The 24,613-nt window shown below is 46.8% G+C and overlaps 2 protein-coding genes and 1 pseudogene across 4 annotated transcripts in view; 2 read left to right on the forward strand and 1 right to left on the reverse strand.

Annotated features, from left to right (window-relative positions):
- Position 1: 1 nt before the first annotated feature.
- On the forward strand, positions 2-13,629 carry LOC8034622 (eukaryotic translation initiation factor 5A). 2 transcript variants are annotated; one of them, XM_002410053.5, is made up of 5 exons: positions 2-439; positions 2,527-2,709; positions 4,175-4,279; positions 7,566-7,703; positions 12,744-13,629. In XM_002410053.5, exons 2-5 carry the CDS (start codon positions 2,545-2,547, stop codon positions 12,801-12,803), a joined length of 468 nt encoding a protein of 155 aa, XP_002410097.1. In that variant the 5' UTR covers positions 2-439; positions 2,527-2,544; the 3' UTR covers positions 12,804-13,629. The 2 variants fall into 2 exon arrangements, with proteins under 2 accessions (XP_002410097.1, XP_029845359.1); XM_029989499.4 differs by having other exon boundaries at positions 414-593.
- Positions 13,630-18,650: 5,021 nt separating this feature from the next.
- Positions 18,651-19,843, forward strand: LOC115328285 (annotated as a pseudogene).
- Positions 19,844-19,926: 83 nt separating this feature from the next.
- Positions 19,927-24,613, reverse strand: part of LOC8034620 (TELO2-interacting protein 1 homolog) — a 58,474-nt gene continuing 53,787 nt past the window's right edge. For both annotated transcript variants that reach the window (XM_029989491.4, XM_029989492.4), the window contains 4 exons: positions 24,368-24,483; positions 21,360-21,447; positions 21,151-21,237; positions 19,927-21,037 (listed from right to left, as the gene is read on the reverse strand). In XM_029989491.4, the coding sequence (XP_029845351.3) occupies positions 20,843-21,037; positions 21,151-21,237; positions 21,360-21,447; positions 24,368-24,483 (486 nt within the window). In that variant the 3' untranslated portion in view covers positions 19,927-20,842. The remainder of the gene's footprint in view (positions 21,038-21,150; positions 21,238-21,359; positions 21,448-24,367; positions 24,484-24,613) is intronic.

Consider the following 24,613-nt stretch of genomic DNA (forward strand, 5'->3'; position numbering starts at 1 on the left):
TCCGTCCTCTACTTTGTTCTTCTCCCTCCCCGGCTTCGTCCACGCTATCCGCTATCCACGCCGCACATAGAACGCCGGTAACGTACTGCGCGATTGGTCCAAATTTTAATGACGTTCGTGAAAAAATACGACGACCAAGCACCAACATTTAGCCTTCCATACTTTTCATTGGACAGGGTTATTAACGTAGCGGAGGGGACGAAATAAAAAATCAAAACCAGCTAATAAGGATCCTTGTTAATCGTCCAAGTTGTTTTAAATTGAATCAAACAATATTATAAAATAAGTAGTTGACAGGTTTTGTTTTCTGTTTATTATTTACCAGGTTTTCACTGAGACGCCGCTCGTCCGCATCGCCTTTTGGGACCAGCCAATCCTCCGAAAACGTGGAGCGAAAACGCAGCTATCCCTTTTCTAAATTCACCCGGAGGAGTCACATGTAAGTTTTCGACGGGCTGCTCTGTTTACGCGTAATGTTGCCATTGTCCCCCTAGATCAGAACGCGAGCTTACTCGTTTCTCCGTCTTTTGCGTCGCGCACCGTTTGCTGAAGGAGCGCGCTGAGCGCGAGACGAGTTTTGTCCCGAATACGAGGTTCGTGCAAGAGTAGGCCTAATGCCCCGTCCACTCGCGCCATGACGTTTTTCTTGCGGCTTTTTTTCGGAGTCCCTCCCGAGATACGCTGCCTTTAGGCGGACAGAGATCGAAAGAGTCCGCGACGAGACCTGCGGCTCTGGGTTGCGGACATTCGCACCCTCCTTTCCGCACCCCGCACAACTGCCCCACGCGAATCTGCGGGCGACCCTGAGATGGACGATGTGCTCGTGCCGTCTTTTGTCAAGACGTCCCCCCACTCTTTATTTAAGCCTAATAGGGTTACCTCGCTCCTCGCGGTTTCGATTCGCTTCAGGCCGATAAAACTAGACTTTCCCGCTCCGTATGTGGGGGACGTCGAGTTGACGGCTCTATCCGGGGTCCTCGGAAACACGACCGTTCCCGACCAGGGGTCCCACGCGGTGTGTCCCGATCCGCCGGCTCCGGCTAGCCCCCCTCCATCTGGAAGGAGCAGCGAGCTTTGCCAGCGTCTTGCCGTCATTACATCCAGGTTTTTCGTCGCTAAAGTTTGTCCATCGCGCGCTTTAACCCGGTTTCCTTTGTCCCTCGAACCCCTGTTAATAATCCGTCTTCTGTCCGCGAGTTATCGGGAGTCGCGGAAAACTTGTCGCGTCCGGTTTTTCCGCAGACTGTCTGGTTCAGTCTCCGGAGTTTGGGACGAGTGTCGGGTTGTCTTTTCGTTATCAATCGATGGACTTAGCGGATGATTAGCTCGGAGTCTTGCGAATAGTACCGTTCTTTGGAGTGTTTCTTTGTTTTGATCTTCGAACACCACCTGTGGCAGTGTCCCGGATCTAGGTGTAGGACGCCTCGTGTCGAATGAATGGTGTGCGGTCGGCTCGCAGACTCTGGGTCGTTGACTGGCACTTGGCAGTGACGTCAAACAGTCGGTGTGCGCCTTTTTCGTTTTTAGAAGTTTGGCGGAGGGATTTCGTCGCCACCGAGACACAGTTTGGCCTTTTGTTTGAGCGATTGCCACGCTGCTCACGGTGCAGTGTCCTTGTTGAGCGTGGGCATCTGTCCGCTTTTTTTTTTTTAGCGCTTTACGTTTTGCGTTTAGTCGCGCGAACGTCACTTGCGTGGGTGGCTTTAATCTGCTACGAGAACGCTCCAGGTTCTTTAAATGTGTAGGATCGCCTCGTATGTTCGCTGTTTCATGTCGAGGTTTCTTTGTTCCCATTTCGGCAGGGGCACGCTCGTGGGTTCGGCAATTTCGAGGTTGTTTACAATTCCTGAGATTAGTATGGGCAGTCTAAAAGCGCAATCAGATAGATATGTGGTTATTTCACATGTGTTCCCATTCCTTTGTTCTGTGTGGGCTATCTTTTCGTGATTAATGCGCAGCTTGCCTGCGAACACTTGTCCAACATGTCGAAGCAACCTTTCTGTGACCTGAGCAAACTTTAGCTCTATTGCCTCTGCTAATCGTCGTTTGGTCACATTCAGATGCAAGGAAAGTTGTTTGCAAGTTTTGTATTGCATGTGTCTAATCCAAAATTCATTTGATTGGGGGAGGATGCGTTGTTACATGTAACCTCCACATTGGCAAAGGTAACAGGATAAATTTGATCACAATATTAGGATGGCAGCTCTTGGGCTGCTGACTAGCAGAATGTGGCTGCTGTTTGGTTAACATTAATTGCCTCGTTAGAGCAAAGGTACTTTTCCAGTATCGTCAATCTTAATAAGTTTATGCGGACCATAAGTACCGTGGACCCTAGCATCGCCGACAGTGGAGGTGCACATGCCAGCTGGACAGTTGGTGCGCTCATGCCAGATCTTGCACATTAATGAATTTGTATGTGCTCTCGAGTGCTTGTTAGGCAGCGACTTCAGAGGGCACGGGACAGTCGGTGAGCACGAACGGGTTGCTGCGGAAGTTGAGACTCTGGCGTGCGTCTCCCTGTTGCAGCTGAGGTGCCCGAGCAGCATGGAAGATGCGGAGCAGTATCAGGTTGCCGGGTCCGGGGCCTCCGAGACGTACCCGGTGCAGTGCTCCTCTCTGCGCAAAAATGGGTTCGTCATGCTCAAGGGCAGGCCCTGCCGCATCGTGGAGATGACCACCTCCAAGACGGGCAAGCACGGACACGCCAAGGTGGGTGCCTCTCCTCTGCTTCTCAGCTTTGCCACCTTTGTCTCTTGTCTCAAGCCTGCGAACCGAAGCTGCAGGGGTTCAATGAGAACCTGAGCACCTTCTGTTTCTGGCAATCTTTTGGGGCAATTGGGTACTTGGTGTTCTTACTTAGCATTCTTTTGTGGGGCTACTTTTGGCAAGCTTTTGGGGTGGTAGGCATGTGTGGTCTCTTTATTCGAGTGTTTTCTTAGACTGAACATTTATGAAAAGGCGAGGGTGCTTATAATGGGGAGGGAGGGAGGGAGGGAGGGAGGGAGCAGAGCCGTGTATTGGGAGAGTTTGGCCAATAGGCGGAGCAAAGGCCGCCGCCAGCGCCGAATATTCCCCCCAAGCTTAGAGCGTAAACTAAATTTGAGACAATGCGTCGACCAGTCAGGAGACCTCTACTCCATCTCAGAAATGTCTGCAGTGAAGACAAAGGCACAGGCGCGTGAGCCTAGCTCAGCGAAACGCTTTTGTTTGTACGAGACCTCGTGCATAGCGAGCACTTTCCAAAGCCACGCTCTCGTGCCCATGCCTTTGTCTGCACTGCTAGAGCAGCGTTCTGAGACTGACTGAAAGAAAACAGTGCAAAGGGTAGGGTGCGCGAGCGTCTTGAGACGCGGAGTTCCGCTCCGCACGGCTCAAATTGTACTTCGTTTCACTTTATCTGCGAGCGAAGCCAAAGCTAGAAGCGCGAGACCAGCGCTTTTCGAATTTCTCCCCAGCTCGTGCGCTCGAGCAAAGCCTGAACGCACGGAGCTTCCGTGCTCGCGCTTCCAGTTTTGCCTTCGCTCTCACATAAGGTGAAACGAAGTATAGTCGTGTCCCATATTTAGATCACACGACCACCGCTAGGGGCTGTTTCGCGGCCTGTGGTTGGCCCCGAGATGCTCGCCTATTCAAACCAATGTATGGCCAAACTCTCTCGATAAACGGCTCTGGGAGGGAGGGGAGGGAGGGACGACAAACCTTCGGTGACAATGTTTTTAGTCGCTGCGGGAGGCTTGCACTTGACCCGGGACAACCGAAACCCTTCCTTGCTGTACTCATCCTGTCGGACTACATTTACCTCTTTCGCAGACAAAAATTTTTTTTTTTTTTTTAGCTTTGTATTTTTATTGCATATGGTGCTCGACAAATGAGTCTCCTTACATTAAAATATCCGGCGTAGTGGACGTTTCGTTCGTACTTGACCACTCGCTCGCCAATTCATTACGAGTAGCAGATTGCATTCTTGACGAAAAGGACCGCTTAGGTCCGTCGCGGCACCAGTGGCAGTCATGCTCTCTATGCTCCTATCATTTTCTGTGATGAGATGCAGTAATTTCACGATGGTCTTCCTATGACAACCATGAGGACCTGTTCTGCTCTGAGCGAATGCTCCTCCGCAGTCTCAACACGGAGGAAGGTGTGGGTAGAGTCTCACGCCGAGCATTTCCCCCAGGTGCACCTGGTGGGCATCGACATCTTCTGTGGCAAGAAGCACGAGGATCTGTGCCCGTCGACGCACAACATCGACGTGCCCAACGTGAACCGCAGCGACTTCCAGGTGGGTGCGACTTTTGGCATGTTGGCACTTTGGAGGGGAGTGACTGGTCAACAGTGGCCAGTTTTGGGAGAATGACGTCACTGTTAGTGGCCATTCGAAATTGAACACTTTTTAAAGGCACAAGCAACTATGTCATGGAGGGGGAGGCTGTACCACGCGGCAGACACTGCTTCAGCGATTTTAAAAGCATGCGGTCGCTCGAGTCTTTTCGAAGGCATCTAGGCTTGATCCTCATCAGTGATAAACTCCAGAAATTTATTTTCCAAGCCCCTGAAATTTATTTTCCAAGCCCCTGTAAAGGCGACGAGAAGGTCCACGGGAGACTTTGCAGCCTGGTTCACATTTGTTGAAGTTCTTACCTCTGGTGCTCCTATCGGCCAATTGCAGAATTGTTCATGTCAGGCCGTGAAGCAGCGGTGGAGTTTCCCAGCTCTTTGGCCACCAAAATTGCCTCGTTCTTGAATTTGGCATCATACCGTGGACATTGCGCTGCTGTTGGTTCGGTGCACAAGTGTGACGTCGCGGAAATGCGGTGCGAAAGGCAAAACACGAGATTGAGCAAACTTGTCGGAACGACCAGAAGTAACAAGTTCTACAATGGTTTGGTATGATTTAAGCGCAAAACACGCGTACGACCAAACCGTCCAATCCGACGTTCGACCGCGCAATACGACGGTCGGAGGCGAGGGTTTTCAACGCTGTCCGATGCTACGGAACCCCCTCGCCCCCCAAGGTCATTCCGGCAGTCCACACGTCGGATCGGACGGTTTGGTCGTACGTGTGTTTCGCGCTTTAGGTCTAAATTCAATGTGTTTCATTTAAAATCTATTTTTTTTTTTTTTTTAATGGGGGCATTGTTGATGTCAATTTTGCATTCGCTTGATTATAACGTGAGGGGGAACGGTAATACAGTGATGGAAGTGCTGCGCCAATTGCGCCATAAACGAAAGTCTGCTACATTTTGTGCCAAAGCGTCGTTTTCGCTCAAAATTGCGCCATAGCTGCACCAAGATGGGCTTAAGCAAAATATAAAAATAATTTAATTCATAATTTATATTGGATTAAAAAAGAGACATCTGATTTATGTGATTTATATCGGATTTCATGTGTTTTCGGGGGTGTGACATCTGCGCCAATCGCGCCATTCTGATACAAACTCAAGTTTCTGCGCCTAGTTGCGCCAAAAATGCGAAATCTGTCAAAATTGTGCCACACTGCGCCAAAAAAAAAAAACAAAAAAAAAACCCAGTTTGTGGCGACGCTTGAATTAGCGAGAAACGAGAGCTTGATTGGCAACATTCAATTTTGTCGCAGTAAAGCACAATCAACCGCCGGATTTGAAGATTTCAGCTGTGGTACCCTTCAATACCTATCATACGTGGTCTTTTCCCGATTTTCCTACTACTTTCCGCTGTCATTTGTGACTGCATGGTATTTGTGCGCTGTCACGCGGTCTCTCTGTCTGGCCGTGGGAGGTGCGACACACAGGCTATCAGGATGAGCAAACCTAAGTATTTCTTTCATTTGAGAGTAAATCTTCTCTCAAAAGTGCTATTGAGCGCCTCCATTGTGTAATTGTTCATTCGTGTCTGTAATCTCGTCAAAATGGACGGGGCCATCGCTGTGAGTACTTTCGGTTATCACACATGTGCTTTCAGTGCGTGAGCAATGGGATGAATCGGTCACGCACCCGTATTTGGTGTGCATGTGGTGCTCATAGTTTTTCTGTCAATTCACTATTTACCTTGTGACTCACTTTTGTCGGGAGTTTCTTTTCTTTCTATCTGCACGTGCTTTCTACGAGCGTCCGATCGATGTCTGGTTGTAGTAAACCGTGCTTCTTTGTTCATGCTCTCGAATCACCGCTTTAAGAGGTTTTGCACTAGAATTGCGCTTTGGCACCAGTTCGTATAAGCCTGAGGTATGTGGTGCCCACCAAGCTTTGCAGCAAGCCTGTTTCCTGTGCTCATCTATGCGCATAAAACTCGCGTTTGCTTTTCCGGTTTTATTTTTCCCTTATTTTTTGGTGCGTAGCGGCGCTGATGACTTATTGGAACCAGGGTGAACAAGAATAACCATTAAAAAAGAAAAATCTGATTTATGTGATTTATATCAATTTTTTATGATTTAAATTTCTGATAAGCTACTCTAACATTTTCTGCTCCTAATCTGCTCCAAACTGTAGACTTTTGTGCTTCGAAGTTGCTACAAAATGCATAAACTGCTGCTCTGAAAATTGCTCCAAGACCTGTTTCACCTGTCCCACCCCTGTGATTTAAGTGGCTGATAAGCTGCTCTAACATCCGCTCCAAGCTGTAGACTTTTGTGCTCCAAAATGCATAAACTGCTGCTCCTAAAGGAGAATTTTGTGCTCCTAAGCTGCTCCAAAATCCAGATTTTTGTGCTCCAAAAATTGCTCCAAAACCTGTTCCACCTGTCTCACCCCTGCAGTTGTCTGTCTTGTCTCTAGTGCCCCCCGATGGCGTTCTCGTTTCTTCTGTTATCCCGGAGCGCAAGTTCCTTTCCCCCCCCCCCCCCCCCCCCCCCCCCCCCCCCCCCCCCCGTCAAAATGTGTCAACGAGGTTCTTCTGCTGTGTTTTAGTCGTTCCTTAAGATTCCTTTATTTAGCATCAATAGTATGGGGCTTAAGAAGCAGTGAAACGTGATACAACGGCACAATGCCCATGGGCTGCGACTGGCGGAAGCATTTTGGGCTGCCCTTTGTTCACAGTTTACAGAGAACTTCCCAGTTGTTGCTTAAGAAGGTCCATCGCATGTGTTCTGCACTAAGCACTAATAATAATACTATAACATGCACCACTCAGTAGTGATGGACGACCGCACGCCGGTAAGATGCTCATCTGGATCGAAACTGGCGGGGGCGGGGATTGAAACCAGTGTTGCGGAGTTGCCACTCCGGAGCTGGAATGACTCCAGAATCATTCCGCATTTTCGCGACCCCGGAATGGAATGGTGAATGGCAGCAACGTTGAGGGGAATGGAATCGGATGCCTTTTGCCCGGAAGGGAATAGAATAGGCCCCCCAGATAAATTTTTTTTTTTTTTTTTTAAGGTTTACGGTTACGTAACAGTCAGTCAGTTGCTCAGAAATAACATGAGCGGGAAACTACTAGCCTGCGTGGAGCCCTAACAGGCTTATATGCAAAAAATACAATACAAAATACAAGCGTCAAAGCAAAGGGCAGAGTCTTCTAGGTTTCCATTTTCTATCCCGCACTGTCCTGGTTGGAGTGCAGTGTTGAAGTGCCTTTGTCGCCTCTTGCAGCTGATCGACATCAGTGATGACGGGTTTGTCACACTAATGAACGACAAAGGAGACACCCGTGACGACCTCAAGCTGCCAGAAGGGGAACTGGGTCAGAAGATCCGCGAAGAGTTCTCCAAAGAGGACACCAGTGTGATTGTGAGTAGGCAAGTTACTCCATTTCAAAGAAACTGGTGTATGAGGATTCTTATGTTTTATCATATTTTTCTTTTTACAAGCATTAGCAGGCCGTTTAAAAAATAGTTCAGCACACTTAAATTCACCTGTTTTTTTTTTTTTTTTTTTTTAACATATTGAGGCACATATTTTTCAGTTGCAAAACATGAGCTGAAGGGTGTGTGGTCATTACCTCTTTCCTGACCGCACCCATAGGCCATCGATCACTGGTGATTGATGGCTTCCAAGCGTCGTCAAGAAATGAAACTTAATGCGGAGAATTGTGTTCCACAATCTGGTGGATAGCCGAAGAATGCTATTTCGGTGTCAAGGTAGGTTTAAGCTTTATCACAAGGAGGTGAGCTGTCAGAAATAGTCCTGGGAACGGTGGTTGCACTTGTCTAACATAGCTGTAATCTGTCTTCGATCAGTCTTCGTAACAAAAATGGCATTTTTTTTACATAATTCAACTGCATTGTGGCATATTTTTAGACCTTAAAGGACACGTGCAAAGGAAAAAAAGCTTTTTTTTAAAATGGGCTAGATGAGAAAAGAATATAATAAAACAAATTTACCATAAAGAAAAAAAAAACATTTAGAGCTATATTTACGGCGCAAACCAAATTTGTAGTTGGCGCCCGCGGGAGCCGCCGCTGTTCGAGGTCGGGCTTGCAACGTACGCCCCAAAAGTGCGCAAGCGTTCCCTACTCGTGATGTGCAACGCGATCGCCGAGCAAGCACAAAAGATGCTGTCATTTGCGGACTGCGAGATCTTGTTGGACGACGCCGACGCTGTGCTTCAAGAACATAGTAGGGAAGACGGCGGGACTGACATCACCAGTGCAAACGAGTCTTAGTCTAGTCGCGGACAAAGTGAAAACAACGGGAAGCAGCCTCAGTTGTCCCGCCATCAGCGTGAACTATCTGGTTTCAATAACGCCTGGGCATCTCATGCACAGGAGTGGTCCAGTTGCGCCATTCCGATAAATTCCCGCTTGCCTGCACCTTGCTGCGCCCAAAGGGAATAATTGCTCCAAACTGCACCAAGGCAAACAAACCTGCGAACGAATTGGTGTTCGGAAGAGTTTTCGTTTTCGTCTGGAATCTGTGGGAATCCATCCAATCCAGGTTTCCTGCTCCAAAGCATTGTTTCACACGGTTCACACCAATTTTATAGACATTCCTAACAGTTTTAGTTGCATTTTGAAGTGCACTATTAAAGATCAGCAAGCACAAGTAATCAGGGGTGTGACATCTGCGCCATTTGTGCGATTTTGATACAAACCCAATTTTCTGCACCAAAAACGCAAAATCTGTCGAAATTGAGGCACACTGCGCCAAAGTAACTCGAAAAAGTTTCCGGCGACACTAGATTTAGCGGGAAATGATAGCTTGGTTGGCCACATTTAATCTCGCAGTAAAGTACATGGCAAGGGTACTGGATGGCTCAAGCAACCGCCGGATTCAAAGATTTTAGCTGTAGTACCTTTCACTACTTATCATACGTGGTCTTTTCCCGATTTTTCTACTATTTTCTGCTGTCATTTCTGACTGCATGCTAACAGTGCACTGTCTGGCCGCGGGAGGTACGACACACAGGCTATCAAGATGAGCAAACCAAAGTATTTCTTTCGTTTTGAGAGTAAACCTTTTCTTAAAAGTTCAGTTAGTGCCTCCATTGTGTAAGGAATCATTCACATAGCCAGCGTCTCGTCCAGTCCCAACGAAAGCGCCGTGAGTGCCGTGCCGAAAACGGGACGGTGCAGAGATTGAGTGTTCGAACTAGCGGCGACGGAGCTGCCGGCGGTGGCTTAGGATAAGATAGATGGATGCTGCCGGCTGTGTCCCCTTATATGGGGTGGTAGCTTGCGCTACCTAGCTTGGAAATCTTTCTGCACCTTTCAAATGTTCGACGCGGAATTTGAAAGGAATCTGTATAACCTATTAATTTCGTGTGCAATTTCACACTTCTCTCGATCTCTATCATCAATCTTGTAATCCCGTATCTGTGGCTGCTGTGTGGCGGCGTCGACCAACAAATGTAGCGGACGAAAGGCGTCGATGGGCGCAGCCACTACTGTTTTGTTCCTAGGCGCTCTACGACCTACAGATGGCTGCGATCTTTCTAGTGATGCCCAGCTCGTGGCCAGGCATCACTGGAAAGTTAGTGGAAAGAGGAGGGAAGAGCTTCCAGTTTACTCTTGTCACCAACTATAGTACACCAAAACTGCTAAATTTGGGTTTTTAATGGGCATCACGTGACTGATCGCATGAACGCATGCCGGTTTTACTTACAGGGAACTGCACCGAATTGCTCCAAATGTACGTGTGTGCTGCTTCCAAGCTGCTGCATGCACCTTGCGCAGGCATGCGCAGCCAAAGCACACCAGAAGGCATCGATCGCGTGTTGGAGGCCCAGCTTTCTAAACAGATACTTTGCCGTTCTCACATGCTTGCAATAAAATAAACATCTAAAAAAAATTTTTTTTTTTGCTGAAGTGCGAGGGGTAGACTTTTAATAGTGTAAATAACGGTAGTTGTCGCTAAGGCGACTATCGTATTTACGGTAGTTGCCAAGGCGCACAACTGTTCTAAATAAGTAACTGCTATCTAAGCTATGACAAAACGAAGGTAGAACAGAAAGAAAGCATTCTGCTGGGGATGTGAAGTGTAATATTTGTGCTTCACCAATATAAGCGCATTCCTTCGTTGAAAAGCACACGTGTTACGGGGGTTAATTCTCGACGAACCAAAAATGGACAACGTTGGAGTAAATTAACTTTCAAAGGTGGTAGCTGTGGGTGCAAGGCACATTTTGTATATTCTGAATTTTTCTTATGCGTCGTTTAATTTGACATAGCTGTAAAAGTTTCTTTAAAAGTGAAAAAAAGAAAATCAAGCTGTTGACGTTTTGGACACCTCCAAACCTTTCAACTCTTGCACAGTCTTTCGAATCCCATGTGCAGTATCGCGAACTGGGGACGCGGAAAGTCTGGTTAAACTCTCTTTCAGAGCCTCCAGCGTGGGCTTGCAATTTACGTGGCAAAGAGCTTGCCTTTTTCTAAGGAGTTTGACTCGCGTAGTTGGAAAGGAATGGTATTAGTTTTAATCGGGCAGATGGCGCCACTGAAACCTAATATAGTACAGTCAATGATACAACGTTTTGGGCACAATTAGTCGTGTTAAAACTGCAATATTTATAAAACATAGCATTAGATTAAGCACATAACGGCATATCTTGGCAGTCTTTTACATTGTAGCCAATGTGCGTCATGCCTTGTTTCCCGTGGCCGCCGCTCCGCGGCTGCAAATTGCGAAATATTGCCATTAAATTTCCCATTGTATTCCCGTTAAATTTCCCGAAATATTCCCGTTAAATTGAAAACTGCAAAGTTTTCCAAGTTTAAATTGTTGCGTCACCTTTTTAAGCACCCTTCAGCAGTGTTGTGCTTTGTGAGTCTGCCTATTACAGAATTATGTAAGACAAGTGTGGAAGCATTGTTCATATTTTTAGACCTTCGATTTGTTTGAGAGGCAATTCTTTGATAATGTCCTCAAGTGCAGTGACGGGGACTATGCCGAGGTTTTAGCTTTGAATAAGGTGGTTTTGCTGGTGCCATCGATTGATTTATTGTAGCGATTCTGGACAACCTCGTAATATCGCCGGAAACATAAAGCGGCACGATTGGCAAATTAGAAAATTGGCGCCGCGCTCGTGTTCTCAAAATGGCGGGATTGATGCGGCAAGTCTGACGAGAATGCAGTGCATTGCAATTCCATGAGGCCCAGGAGTCTACTGTAAGGGGGAGATCTGTTGTACGCTATCTAGTGCCAATTGGTGCAGTAAAATGAGGTCCCCAAGTACGGTCCTTCGTCGCACCTAGTCACTTGCTTCGCACCGTTGTTCCGGGACGGGTCGGAGAAAAAAAGCTAGCCAAAGGGAAATGCAGGGAGTGTGTGACAGCCTTTGAGCAAAGAGATGGCACAAGCAAGTTGTAGTATGCGGTAACTGGAAAGTTGTCACCTTGTAGGCAGCCATCCTTGGGACTGTAGACGGACAGCCATGGACTGCCGTCCTTGGGATTGTAGACTGCGATGGGTTGAATTCACTACAGTGAATTCTGGGGTCGTCTATTTATGGTGATAGGTCTGTCTACAAGCTCTAAAGATAACAAAAAACAACGAAATTGCATTTGTGGGTTCCTGATTTCTCTATTGCAAGTACAATTGAAGATGGTGACGCGCCTTTCTTCCTCTGCGCCTTGGAGCAGACACCAGGAGGCGTCGTAAGACGGCATTTTCAAACAATAGTTGCTGTACGAGGTCTCCTACACCCAAAGCTTTGATGTTTTCTCGAGATATCGTGCACAACTTGCCCAAGATAGTGACATATGAAATCTCCACGCCATTAAATATTTTCGTTGGTCAAATCTTTGGTCGAAATTAGTGCCCGTGCATTTCTATGCGGAGTGTAAGTTTGTCTGCTTCTTCTGCAGGGGTTGTGGCAACGTCAGAACACAGAGCACCGATTGGCTCCGATTGAAGGGTAGTGGGTAGGCCTCAAGGCAGCCTGCTTCGAGGTCTACCCGCTATCCTTCAATCGGAGCGAATCGGAGCTCTGCGTCAACTCCTGCAAAAGAAGGCAGACAAACTTGCGCTCCACATTGCTGCGAGTTTCTAAATTTGGTCATTTTTATGGACTAAAGCCCCACAAACAATATAGCTTCTACAAAATGCACTTGAGCACCTTTCTAAAAGTTTGGAAAGCTCCCACCTCTTTCCTGTCAGCAGAGCGAATGCTGGAGCGGTGGCCTCCTTTCCAGCGTTTGCGCTGCCGACTTGTAGCTCGTTTTTGTAGCGTTGTGCGTGCACCAGGATAGTGCTAGAGTGTGGGATCGGTCGTGGCACACGCAGTGTGTGTAGCACCAGCGGGGTCATTAGGACCTTGGAAGCGGTTATTGGGCCGTGCGCGCCAGTCTGTCCGACTGACGAGTCTGGTTTTTTGTCCCGTCCTTGCACCAGGTGACGGTGATGAGTGCTGTGGGCACGGAGTGCATCATCACTCACAAGAACGCCAACTAGGAGGGACAGACAAGAAAGGGAGGAGTGGTTGACTGTCACCTCCCCCCTGACAACACGCTGCTCTAAGAGGAAACCAACACCTGCGATGGGGGGGAGCAAGGCGGGAAGACAAAAAACACAGGACGTCTGACCATGCACGCCCCAGCTGGAAAATCATGGTCACTGGTGTGCTTGTTCCGTTTCTGTTTTTTTTTTTTGTTTTTTTACAGAGTTTTTGTTTTTTTATATTAAAAAAAGTACTGTAATTCTATGTCCTGGCCAAGAAAAAAAAAAATGTATTGCCTGTAACCACCCCAGATTTGTGAAAATTTTCGTTGTATTTCGTCTGGTACAAGGTGTGAGGCTGCACTTTTTTTTTTTTACTTTTTGTGTAAACTTTTTTGGGGGGATTTAAGGGAGACGTGTATTTTTGAGGGGAAGGATGGGGCGACTGCTTGAGGGCTTTTTCTGTGCCCTCTTAGGACAACAAATTGAACAGGAGACTGACAGAGGCTTTAATAACAAAAATATAATAAAGTGCTATAACTTCAGCAGAGATTTTTTTTTTTATCCTCAACTTTTGGTGCAACAAGCTACTGTGTCATGATTTCCACTTTTGTTGGAGAAATGTCAGGTTGGATGTTTTATCTTGGAATTAAATTTTTATAAATGTATACTCCTCTTTTGTTCTCTTGCTGCTTCCTTCACCGGTGGTTGTGGTCTCGCGTTGACTCCCTGGTTTTCATTTTGTTTGAATTTGGGTAGTTCTCTCTAAGGCTGTTTGAACATTGGCATCAGGCTACTCTGCAAGTCTCTTGGCGTAATAAATTTGTATTTCACTATTTCATTTTTTGAGTTGCACTTCATAGTATTGTGTCCCGTCTGAGCTTGGAGCGCCGTTTTGCATGCCTTTCAGATTCTTGATGCCATACTTAAGGGTCTGACCATGTAGCTGCAGTTTCCATCTCTTCTAGTAGTGCCTGCACACTAATGAACAGAAGGAGATGGTTGAATCGGAGGAAGATCGCTGGCCTACAGATTCCCAGGTGTTGGGTTTGAATGGCGGCCAAGGTGCCATGTAAGCGATTTTGGTGGGACGTCGATATTCCCAAGTGGTAGATTCTGGGGCGTGTCAGGTGACCTCTGTTAATTTGGCATGTAAATGCGCTGAATTGGGCTCGACAGATTAGTGGAATAATGATTCTCCCCTTCTAGCCAGCCATGTAGGCATTTGAAAAAAATGTTTAAGGTTAATTTTGGACCACAGGGACCTACAAAGAGCTGTTTTAAAGTGGTCTATAGCTTGTGCAGTACAGAGTGATGGTTTAAACTTCCTAATTAGAAATTGTCTGCATAGATGAATCCGTCGAGGCTGGTCAGTCCCAAAGATAATTATTTGCACTTGGGAGTGGGTACAAGCTTATTTTTAAACACGGGTGGACACTAATGGGCTTTTTCAAGCGAGTAAAATTATCACGACTGTAGAACGTCTTTCAAATGCCCTCTGCCGTGCACGGCACTCCAAAGCATTGTTGAAGTCAATGCTTCGCAGGCAGGCAGGACGACTGCTCGAGCTCCTCCCTGCTGCACTCGCCTTGTTCCCGACTGTATGACCAGGGGCCCTAATCTGGACACTTGGTGGAAAAGTCGGTGAGAAATTCGAGGCCGCTAGATTTCTCAGTCGTTTTCACCAAGCGTCCAGCTTAAGGCCCCAGTCCGGAATCCTAGCCCAGAGTGATAAAAATCTGAAATAATCTCAAATGCAGGCTTGTGTGTGTGTGAAAAGCAAAAAATTTTGCTTTTCACAGCACCCTTGGTATTGGTGTTGTTCTTGGAGCTTCGCGACTGCATTTCTGATGCTTTTTTCACTGCGAGATGTGCGATGGTTTCTAAAAGAAAGTTGCAAAAAGTGCAGCCCCCACTGTGTCATGGCAGCAACCACTCACTCATTAGGAATCGACTGGTATGACATACAGATTATTGTCCTAGGGGAGCGGTCGGCCACCTATGCCTGTGGGTTGGATGCAGCCCGCAAGGTACACCATTATAAATTGCCCCCCCCCCCTCAAAAAAAAAAAAAAAAAACGCACACACACGGGACAAGCTTCCCTGCATGCAACCAAACTGGGAGAGTTGCCGGATCAAGTTCACTGATCCCCAAAAAGACTATGTTGGATGCATTTGCAGCAAACAACTTCTTTTCAGAATTGTTTTAAAATCTATGCAGTCCCGTAGCAGCCCTGGTCGAAGTGTTTGCTATGGCACATATGTATCTGTGAATGCAATTTCATAAGATGAACTCCGTGAAGTCGAACGTGAATCTTGTGAATGAAAGACTAGCACCTCCAAAATGTTTTGCGACTCGATCTTGGCAAGCAATATTGAACACCCAAAAATTTTAATGCTGGGCTCGAGTGATCTTATGTTAACTGTTCCCGATTCAAGAGAACATCCCACATTGGGTATGTGACAGTTCCTTTATATCATTTCTATAAACCGATTCCCCCGCCCTGCTCTCCGTTTCTTCCGGCTCATTCCGTCTCCACTTTGAAGCGAAAAGTTGCCGACTTCTGTACTATGGGATCCTTTCCTGTGCTTCAGAAAACTGGGAATGGCAGTTTACCATTTCTCCGACTTCAAATTGTCAAATGTGAAAGGACCTCGGTACTTAAAATTTCACATCAACAGAGTGAGAAGGCACTGCATTGTGACATTTCGGCTACCGTCATTGACTCGGCTGATAAGAGACTGAACATTAGTGCTCCAGCAAGTTGCATTTGTACCTAGGTGTGTATTTAGGGTACAAACATATGCCTACCTATAAAAAAAATGATTTGCGAGTCAAGGGTACTTATATCTCTATACCCATCTGCGCATAGGATATGCAGCTACACGGATATGGTCTGTGCAGCTGTGTCCAATATGTAGCAACTTAGCAAGTCAAATTCTGGTTATATAACTTGCAGGTTTGAGAAGGTATTCCTGTCGCCAAAATAGCACCCAAGGTGGTTGCTCTTAACGAGTATATTATAGTCCGTTGCAGCTCAAGAATGTAGGGCGAGGGAACGGTATGTTGGGTAGGAGGGAGGGCAGACAGAAAGCTGGAGAGACGAGGTTCCCCCTCTCTTCTCCAGCATTCTGTCCGCTCCTCCCTCCCCAGCCTTCCTTTCCCTACCTTCTTGAGGTGTTACTACAGAATTTTCTCAAATGCTAAGCAAAAGCTACCGAACATCAAGGATACACGCGACCTCGCCGAATTAATATGTACGGCACAGAAAAGTCTGGCACTTGACAGGTGGTGACGCAGGTGACAATTGCGCTGATGGCTACATTCTGAACTTTTCTATTTTCATCAAGAATTATTTTTTCAAGCATGAAACCCACGCCTACACAAACTTGTGTTTGAACAGCAGTAGAGGCTTTATTACACAAAAGTTTCGGGAAGAGACTTCCCTTCTTCAAGTGTGCAGAAAATATACAGTTGCAAAGCGTTTTTTGAGAGACCAGAGGAGAGAAGGAACATTGGAGAAAGAAAAAGATTGTATATAACAGTACAAGTAAAAACACTTAAGCATGGAAACACTGCATTCCAACAAAACACATACAAAAAAAAAAGTAGTATAGTACTATTTTTTTTGGTTGCGGTTGCGGCACTCGTTAGCGACACCAAGAAAATACATCACAGGCAACGGCCTCCATCACGTTAGAGTTAGAGCTCCAGATCCAGAAAAATAAAATAACATACAGGGGTCGAGTGAGCCCAAGCCAGTATAACGCCCAAGGAAACAAAGGTCATAAATGAGCACGAAGTGTGTGTAAACGGACACCAGAAATGTCACACGTGGGTGGCACTGCTCAACAGAATACCGAGAACCACTCCTTAGAATGCCTCCCAGCTCAAACTCCCCCCTCCCCGAAAAAAAAAAGGGAGGTTAGCGGGCGATGTCCCCACATCCCAATGTTTTTAGCTCTCCCCTCAAAGGGGCTTTCTCTCTTCCCCACTCTCCCCTGTGATGTGGAAGGCAGTTTGCCTGTAGTATACTAAAACTAAAAACCTACAACAGCCTATATAGGTTTCCTTTTGAAATGTTCATACCAAGCTGGGTTAGGGTTTTAAATTTAGATATATAAAAGGACTTTACTTTTGTGCGTAATATCATTTTTAAAACTGCTTTCCACGATGATAATTTTTAGGTGCGTATGAATGTCGTGGTCGTCGGAGTTAAAGTGTTTAGCGATTGGTGTTTGTCCCTTATTTACAATGTCAGACTTACGGCCATGAAATCGCTCTTTCATAGAATTTTTAGTTTCTCCTACGTTTTGCTTGTTATACAGCATGCAGTTAATAATACATATCGCGTCAGGGGTTCTGCAGTCGATATGCTGTTTAATATTTACGTAGAAATCTGATGCGGATTGAAAACTACCTCCAAATTCTGGACAATGTGCCGCCTTCCATAAAAATCTTTATCTTCGTCATCAGATTGCAAAGTGTTGCGGGAGTCGGCATTCAGGCATGCATCGAGCAAGTATGTGCTTCTTGGCCATCTGCGTTCTTCGAGACCTGGTGCTGTGGCTGTCTTCTTGAGCATTCCTTATGACTTCCAGACCTTTACCAAAGGTACCTCGATCCTCAAGTACTGGGCGAAATTACCGTCCATGTCCGTGCGCTGAATCACCATTTGTGGTACTTGTCAATTGTCAACAAAGATGTGAGGTTTGTCGCCCACCGTGAGATGGAGAGGTGGCCCGAGGAGTTGCTTGCGAGTGATGGACTGCACCCCAGCCGATTCGGAGTCAAGCGGATGTCGGAGACTCTGAGGCATGTTATCCACTACCGCCTCAGAGTTCTGGCGACCGGAGAGTTTCCCCAGCTACTTGGGGCTACCCCACAGGAGCGCCATGTTATGGCTCAGACGTTTGTGAAGACGTTTGCCTCAGTCGCGGGCTGCTTGCCGGCTTCGGCCGGGACCCTGGCCCCTCGGCCAACCACGGGGACGAGTCGAGCTCCTCCTTCTCCGGTCGTGGCGGCTCTCCATAATGGAGGATCCGATTCGGACACCATCGCGCGGTGTTCGACGACAGCGGAAAACTTGGCGCGTTACCGGATGTCCGCGATGAATGCTTCGTCACCATCCCTCCTTGGGGCATACACTGTCCAGCCAGTTGTTGATGATCAGGCGTGGCTGAGGCTGACTTGTCCTGGATCCACTGACCGGCCTCCTGTGCCTCCCAAGCCATATGTATCAGCAGGACTACCACTCTAACGCAGGGCAACGTCCACCGATCGCCCACCTGTGCCGCCGAAGTCAACCGCTTCACCTATTTCTCCGTCCCAACTTACCACGGTGTCTTCGGAACACCCACCTGTGCCTCCGAAGCCAGACGTCACACCGGACACACTGTTTCAGTCCAACAGAACGCCCACTGACCTTCCACCTGTGCCTCCCAAGCCGAATACCTCACGGAATCCACCACCTCAACACGATATCCCCCGTCGATCTTGCCAAATTCGGCAGAACAAGTCGCACAAGTTTGCTCGGTGACAATATGGTGGCCAGATTTTTACCCCTTTGTTTCTTTGTGTGCGAAAACTTGTAGCCAAGAAATTAAGGTATGTTTCACATTCTTCTTTCTACAGGGACTGCATTGACCAGAATGTGATACCAAAGGGACTAGCCCTCTCTATTCAACCGTCGTTTAATTTTAGAAATTCAGATAATACCAAGAAATGGGACACCACTCTCGACTGGTCTGAGAATGTCGGGGCGCTCTGAACCCAGCAGTTGCGATCGACTGAAAAGGATCCCGAGTAGCTCTGGCGGCGAGGAGGGGGCACTCTGCTGAATCGAGGTCAGAGGAGAGAGGCGACCGCCCGAATTCACCATAAGAGAACTCGAGGCAGGCTTTAAGAAAGCTACAAAGAAAGGAGAGAGTGCTCATCAAAGCAAGAGACCAAGAATGAACACTTGTGTTCCTGAGACGAATACAGTTCCTTCTCCGAGAATCCAAAAGCGTCAAGATGGCAAGGTCTTGAACAGAGAAGAAAGACTGTTCATGTTCCTTTCGTCGGATGTCAACAGGGTGTATTGTGACTTGTTGCTGTCGGTCATTCCAGAGTTTGAAACGACGAATGTGTTTCTGCAGTCTAGGGCCCCCCAAACACATCTGCTCCGGGAGATCCTTCACAACCTGCTTCGAGACCTGATGATGTGCTTTGTCAAGCCATCAGTGATCAAAAGGACTGATGTGCTGACAGACATTGACTACAAGTCTCTTGACAACCAAAGAGATGATGAAGACATGGTACTGGGCAGCCAGACAGCACGGAGCTTGCAAAACTTGAAGAAGGAAGCCAGGCAAGGTTTTTGCACAGATCAGAAGATTCTTTGTAACGGCAAGCGATTACGTCATCCTGAAATTTCCTCTGATGTCCGAGATTTTGAAAAGTGCAGAGCGGGCCAGACTTTCCGCCATTGAACAAGCCAGGTTTGCTGATGTCAAGTACTTCATCGACCGCTTCCCAGTTCTCTTGACAGTTGCAGAAGAGCAAAGTATGGAGTCTGCCCTGGATGAGGGTCAGGCTCAGTTCAGCCGCCTACAGGTGGAAGATCTTCCTGCACAAATAACTATGCAGAAGTGGATTGATGAACAGTGGGGTGCAGTCTCTGATCTTCAAGACATGGATGGCACTTTTAACTATGCTAAGCTTTCGAAAGTGATGTTCGGAATCTTGACAATCCCGCATAGCAACGCGGAGTGCAAAAGAGTTTTCAGCAAAGTGAAAAAGGCACACACGCAGTTCCGCTGCTCCATGTCAAAAAAGACTCTTGAACAGTTAGTTGCGAGATGCAGCCAGTCTGGGAAGTGCCATGAACAAGTGTTCGACAAGGACTTCCTAAGAAAAGCAAAAGCCGCAACTTCCTCAGTGTTGGCCCAACCTTCTACTTCTAAAGAATAAGACATTTCTTGCAATGTATGATGAGTTAGTGCCCTAGTTGAGGCATTTTTCTTACCTAAACTAAGTTTTTGAAGAATAAAACAGTCTTCGTATTTCTTTACACAATTGTAGTGTTTTTTGGCATCCTCTGCAGTATTTTTAGCATTGTAGGGTTGGCAGGTCTGCAGGAGCATAAGTCATCTAAAAAAACCTTGTTCTTGTTTGGCAAGGAATAAGCAGAAGGCATTCTTTGGTCAAAGCTAACCCTAAACATACAACTCACAATAAAGTAGAAGAAGCCTGCAAATGGCTTCTTTGCCTACAAGTAGATTGAAGATCCTCTGGAGTTTTAGAACTTGCGGCAGACTAGAGTCTCCGCACCTCATTTTTGTAGCAAAGGTCGTGCATGCCATCCCAGCATCAAGTGCACCAACGGAGAGAGACTTTTTCTACGCAACAACCTTGCCATGGTGGCTAGAAAGGAAGATGTCAGGGTCTCGCCGCTTGCTCCGTGTGTGGCGGCACGCTAGTGTATCATGACGACGATGGGTGGCGTGCTCATAGACAGAGATGCCAATTGCAGACGCCATCCTTCTCTGAAAGGATGATCGCTTATTATATAAGTATGATAAAATTACTTTCACATATTCTGACATGAAGAGCTCTATGTACAAAGGTAAACAGATGGCTTGTCAAATACCACCCAGATGCTTTTTTAAAATTTTTATTCATGCTTGATTTTATGATGTAAAATGAATGCGCAGATTGAGGGTCGGATGCGGATAGAAATTCAGCTGATGCAGATCGGATACAACTATTTACGAACATTGCGGATGCGGATACAAAGTCTGCGGATGTGGATGATCAAACTGTTATGCATGCAGGGCTCTAGTGATAAGATAGTGGCCCAGCGCCGCTCCTTGGGGCACATGACAGCACAGCGCGATATAAGAGACACACCAGTGCATTGTCCGGTTCTTGTACGCCCCCACCCAGCGTTGCGACCGTTTGCGGTATTGCTCCTGGTTTGGGTCTCAATAAAGTGATGCAGCACCAGACCCACATTGGGTACAACACCAATGCACCCTTTTATTTACACACTGATGTAGAAATAACACTACTATGAACTTGTCAAGTAGTTCAAAACATGCGAAACATTCTTATTTGATAGATTTAGGACTTGGGAGAAAGGAACTGGGCGGAGCAGTGACGACGGTGACCAGGAATGCTGGCAGCTGCAGTATGTCTTCATGAGGAAAAACCAGACGCTGTCAGGACTGCATCTGGCAAGCTCTTCTGTGCAGCCAACAGCAGCCTGAAAGGAATGGAATATCTAACAATTGGACACCGTCCATTTCGCATCCGTGCCCCCGCCCCCCCCCCCCCAAAAAAAAAAAATGCGCGGACGAAGAATTTTGTGTTACCCACCGACTGCAATTCCTTTGGTTGGGACAGGTCCATGTAAGGCACGACGACAGATGCGAGCAGTGCAATGTCCTTTTCATCGATCTTGAGCTGTAAAAGTTTGACAAAATGTGGCGCCCATATGGTTGGAGATGCTTTCTTATGCTCTTGGCAGCACCTTCAAAGTTATGACAGTTGTAAAACTACAATTTATGAAAAATCTTCCTTCAAACCTTGCGTGAAAGAGGGCCCAGGCCACGTAATAGTACCAGCTGGTATTTGAATGCTGCTGTGATCTCGTACGCTTTTCCTTTGTTCCGACTGCAAGAGAGTATGGTGTAAAGATGTAAACAATAAGTTTCTGTTCATTGGTGAGGAAATGGAAGAGTTGCATCACTAACAGTTGGAGGCAACAACTGTTAAGTCACCTGTTTTGTTTTTAATGGGAGTACTGGAAAAATGGAAGCTAGGCTTGGCAGGACATTTCATTGGCCAACAAGTGCCAGTGATGTATCATACCTTTTGTATCTATGCAGTTGTGCTAGTATCTCCCATATAATGATGCCCCAATTTATAAAATGGGGTGTTGCCAACATTTGTTAAAGTAAACATCAAACGGTCTGGAAAGTAACGGCAGGTTCAGACATTCGTGCTTCTGAGTACTATTTGGGTTCCATTACAACGTGTTGCGTGGACATCGGTAGCCAAGCAACCCACGGTAGCATCGCATCATAAGCACTCGTGAACCAACTTTAAGGCTACTGGTTTCCGAACACCCCATTTCTTTTTATAAAGCCAGATGATTTTATGTGCAGAAAAGTAAAGGTTTTTTTCACAGATAAAAAAAGAGCAAGTTAGGCTCTGGTCCCACGGCAGCCAAACTGAACGGCTATGAAATGGTTTTTAATTTAGTCAAATAAATGTAAAAACAAATATTTAAAAGTGCCCCTGCTAGCAAATGTTGTTTTTCTTTCTGGGCATTTAAAGGTAAAATATGTTTGTCATAGCTCGATTATTTAATTAGACAATTAAAAGAATATTTCCATGGGTTTGTTCATTTTCTCCTCCAATATTACAGTTAAGAGTCTGATAGTTTTACGTCCCATACCCAACCCACAAGCGTGGCCGACAAAGGAATGAACCCTTGCTACATTGACCACTCCTTTGTTAGCCATGCTTGTGGATTCGGATCATCCCGTGGCAGTGGATGTTGTTTCTTGTGTTCGTTGTTATCTTGTCGCAAGGAGGGTGGTAACCTTTGGAGGGGTGGGAATGTATATTTGTGATGATGCAACATAAAATCAGTAGCTGTGTTTTGAGATGGTGCATGTCCTTGTCTTCTTTTTATCTATTCCCAGTCTCGGGTTTTCAATTATGGAGCTAATTCACTGGCTTGCCAGCATATTTTCTCTTTCGTAAATTTTTAAAAATATATTTTGATAAATAAGAAACTGTTTTGAAGCCATTTAAGATGACTGCCATGGGACCACAGCCTTAAAGGGCCCATGAAACGATTTTTGGGTTGGGATAAATCATTTTAGATTGGGATTTTACTAATAGCACATCGTTCAGTGAACCAAAAGGAAAAAAGTAGAAAGTCAAAAGCCTGACTTTCAGTGCGACAATTTGAAAACAGAGCGGACTATTTCGTACCTCCTCCCCTTCACAACCTCTCTGCCTTTTCACTGTGATACATCCGCGGTCCCAAAAGCGCGTCGTCGGGTCCAAACTGACGTCACACGCAACCGGACCTCACTTATTCCCTTCATCCCTAAGCTAACATTGCGGTGGAAGCTACGTGCTTGCCGGACCAATCAGCCGCCTCCCTTTCATCACCTGACTTCATTCTCTGCAGCCACATTTGCCACGCTCACGTGGCAAGTGTGGCTGGCCCAACGAGCACGTAGCTTCAACAGCACTGTCAGCTTCGGAATGAACGGGGTGGGGAAAGCAACTTTTTTCTGAATTTTGAGCGACGGGCTAATCTTCTAGGGGGAGAATGGATGTGTCCGGATTACACAAACGAGAGTGCGAGCAAGAGGGGACTCCCCCTTTTCGTCTTCTTGAACTGTTTGGTGGAATGCGCGATTTATGAGTTGAGGAGGAAAGCTAAAACAGGAAAAAGTTGGAAAAGCGTTTCATGACCCCTTTAATCACGAGGACCTGAAAGGAGATTTGCTGTCGCACACGGTTCCCACCTGCTTCTAAATCAAAACGCCGTGATTTGAGTCGCTTTTGCTTTGAGAACAGAGCGTCTGAGTTGCCTTAAACTCTGTCTAACATTGCAGTTGCAAGCTCAAAGCTGTGGAACCTGTTTTGGCAGTGCAAATGCTCACACGGCGGGTGTACCTATACTTGGCGTGGACTATCTTGTGCTACATTTCCAAGGCTGGCGTAGCCTCCGCAGTGCTCCAACTCTGTCAAAGCCAGTTGTGCAAGTGCATGCAAACAAGACTCAAGCCAAGTGCTCTTGCAGCGATACGGGGCTGCAGCAGTGGGGAAGCCATGCTAGCCTCGACAATATAGTACAAAAGAGTTGGCGCAAAGTGTAGTAAACCTGCCAGTTTCTGAATCTCTCTCCCGCTTCGATTCCCATCTAAAACATACAGTAGACTCCCGTTAAGCCGAACTCGCCTGACCAGACTTCTAAAGAGCCGAACAAATTGGAAACTTTTGGTTGGTTTCCCATAGATACAACGTAAGACGATGTTTGCTTTAACGCCGACATACAACCTTGGTTTTTTGCGGGGAAGATATTCCTCTTATTGCTCCCCTCTCCTAAGCAGCAAGGGGAGCCAAGTTGGGGCAAGGTAAAAAGTGGGGAGGTTCTAGGAAAGGAGGGGGCGGGCAAGAGTGGAAAGCGCGAAATGTATGTCGGCCTTTAATGTGTCTCAGTTCATTAGCATTTCTGCAGCGTACCAGTGTCTTTACAGCCAAACATCCAATAAGCTGAACAAATTTTCCATGCCTCTTAACTTTCATCTTAACCGTAGCCCACTGTACTTTGTAAGTTTCATCTAAATTTCTTCGTACACAAGCCGCATCCATTAGGCTACGAGTGAAGCAATTTTTTGCCGCGTGTCACGTCGGGTCGTCTGAGATCACCCGCAGACTGCAAGCCCCAAATAAAAGTGGAATCCAGGTTTGCCAGGGCTTAGCTTAAGTGTGGCACTCGGCGACCCCATACTCGAAGTTTTGGTTCTACCACTGTGAAACTGGGGTGAATGTGGAAGCTACAAACCTGACAGAGTGCTGACTGACCAAGAACGCTGCCAGCTTCGGCCACACTTCCTTCAGGGTTCGCTGTCTGATGAAGTCTCCAGAGGCATCCACGAGAGACGTCAGTGTTTCAAACGCCTGGAAGCGCCGCTCAATAAGGAACTCCCTCCACACCCCGTCCATTGGCCGTCGATCACACGCAATCAATGTATTCCACGTGCCGCCACAATTCCAATTCGGCGCACAGGAACACGATGCGCCATCTCGT

Source organism: Ixodes scapularis, unplaced genomic scaffold (assembly GCF_016920785.2).
Source record: "Ixodes scapularis isolate PalLabHiFi unplaced genomic scaffold, ASM1692078v2 PGA_scaffold1__304_contigs__length_218370807, whole genome shotgun sequence".
Lineage (NCBI taxonomy): Eukaryota > Metazoa > Arthropoda > Arachnida > Ixodida > Ixodidae > Ixodes > Ixodes scapularis.

Coding starts and splice junctions, on each gene's coding strand:
- LOC8034622 (XM_002410053.5), top strand. CDS start 2,545: ATGGAAGATGCGGAGCAGTATCAGGTTGCCGGGTCCGGGGCCTCCGAG. Junction 4,280..7,565: donor TGAACCGCAGCGACTTCCAG/GTGGGTGCGACT, acceptor CGCCTCTTGCAG/CTGATCGACATCAGTGATGA. Junction 7,704..12,743: donor AAGAGGACACCAGTGTGATT/GTGAGTAGGCAA, acceptor TCCTTGCACCAG/GTGACGGTGATGAGTGCTGT.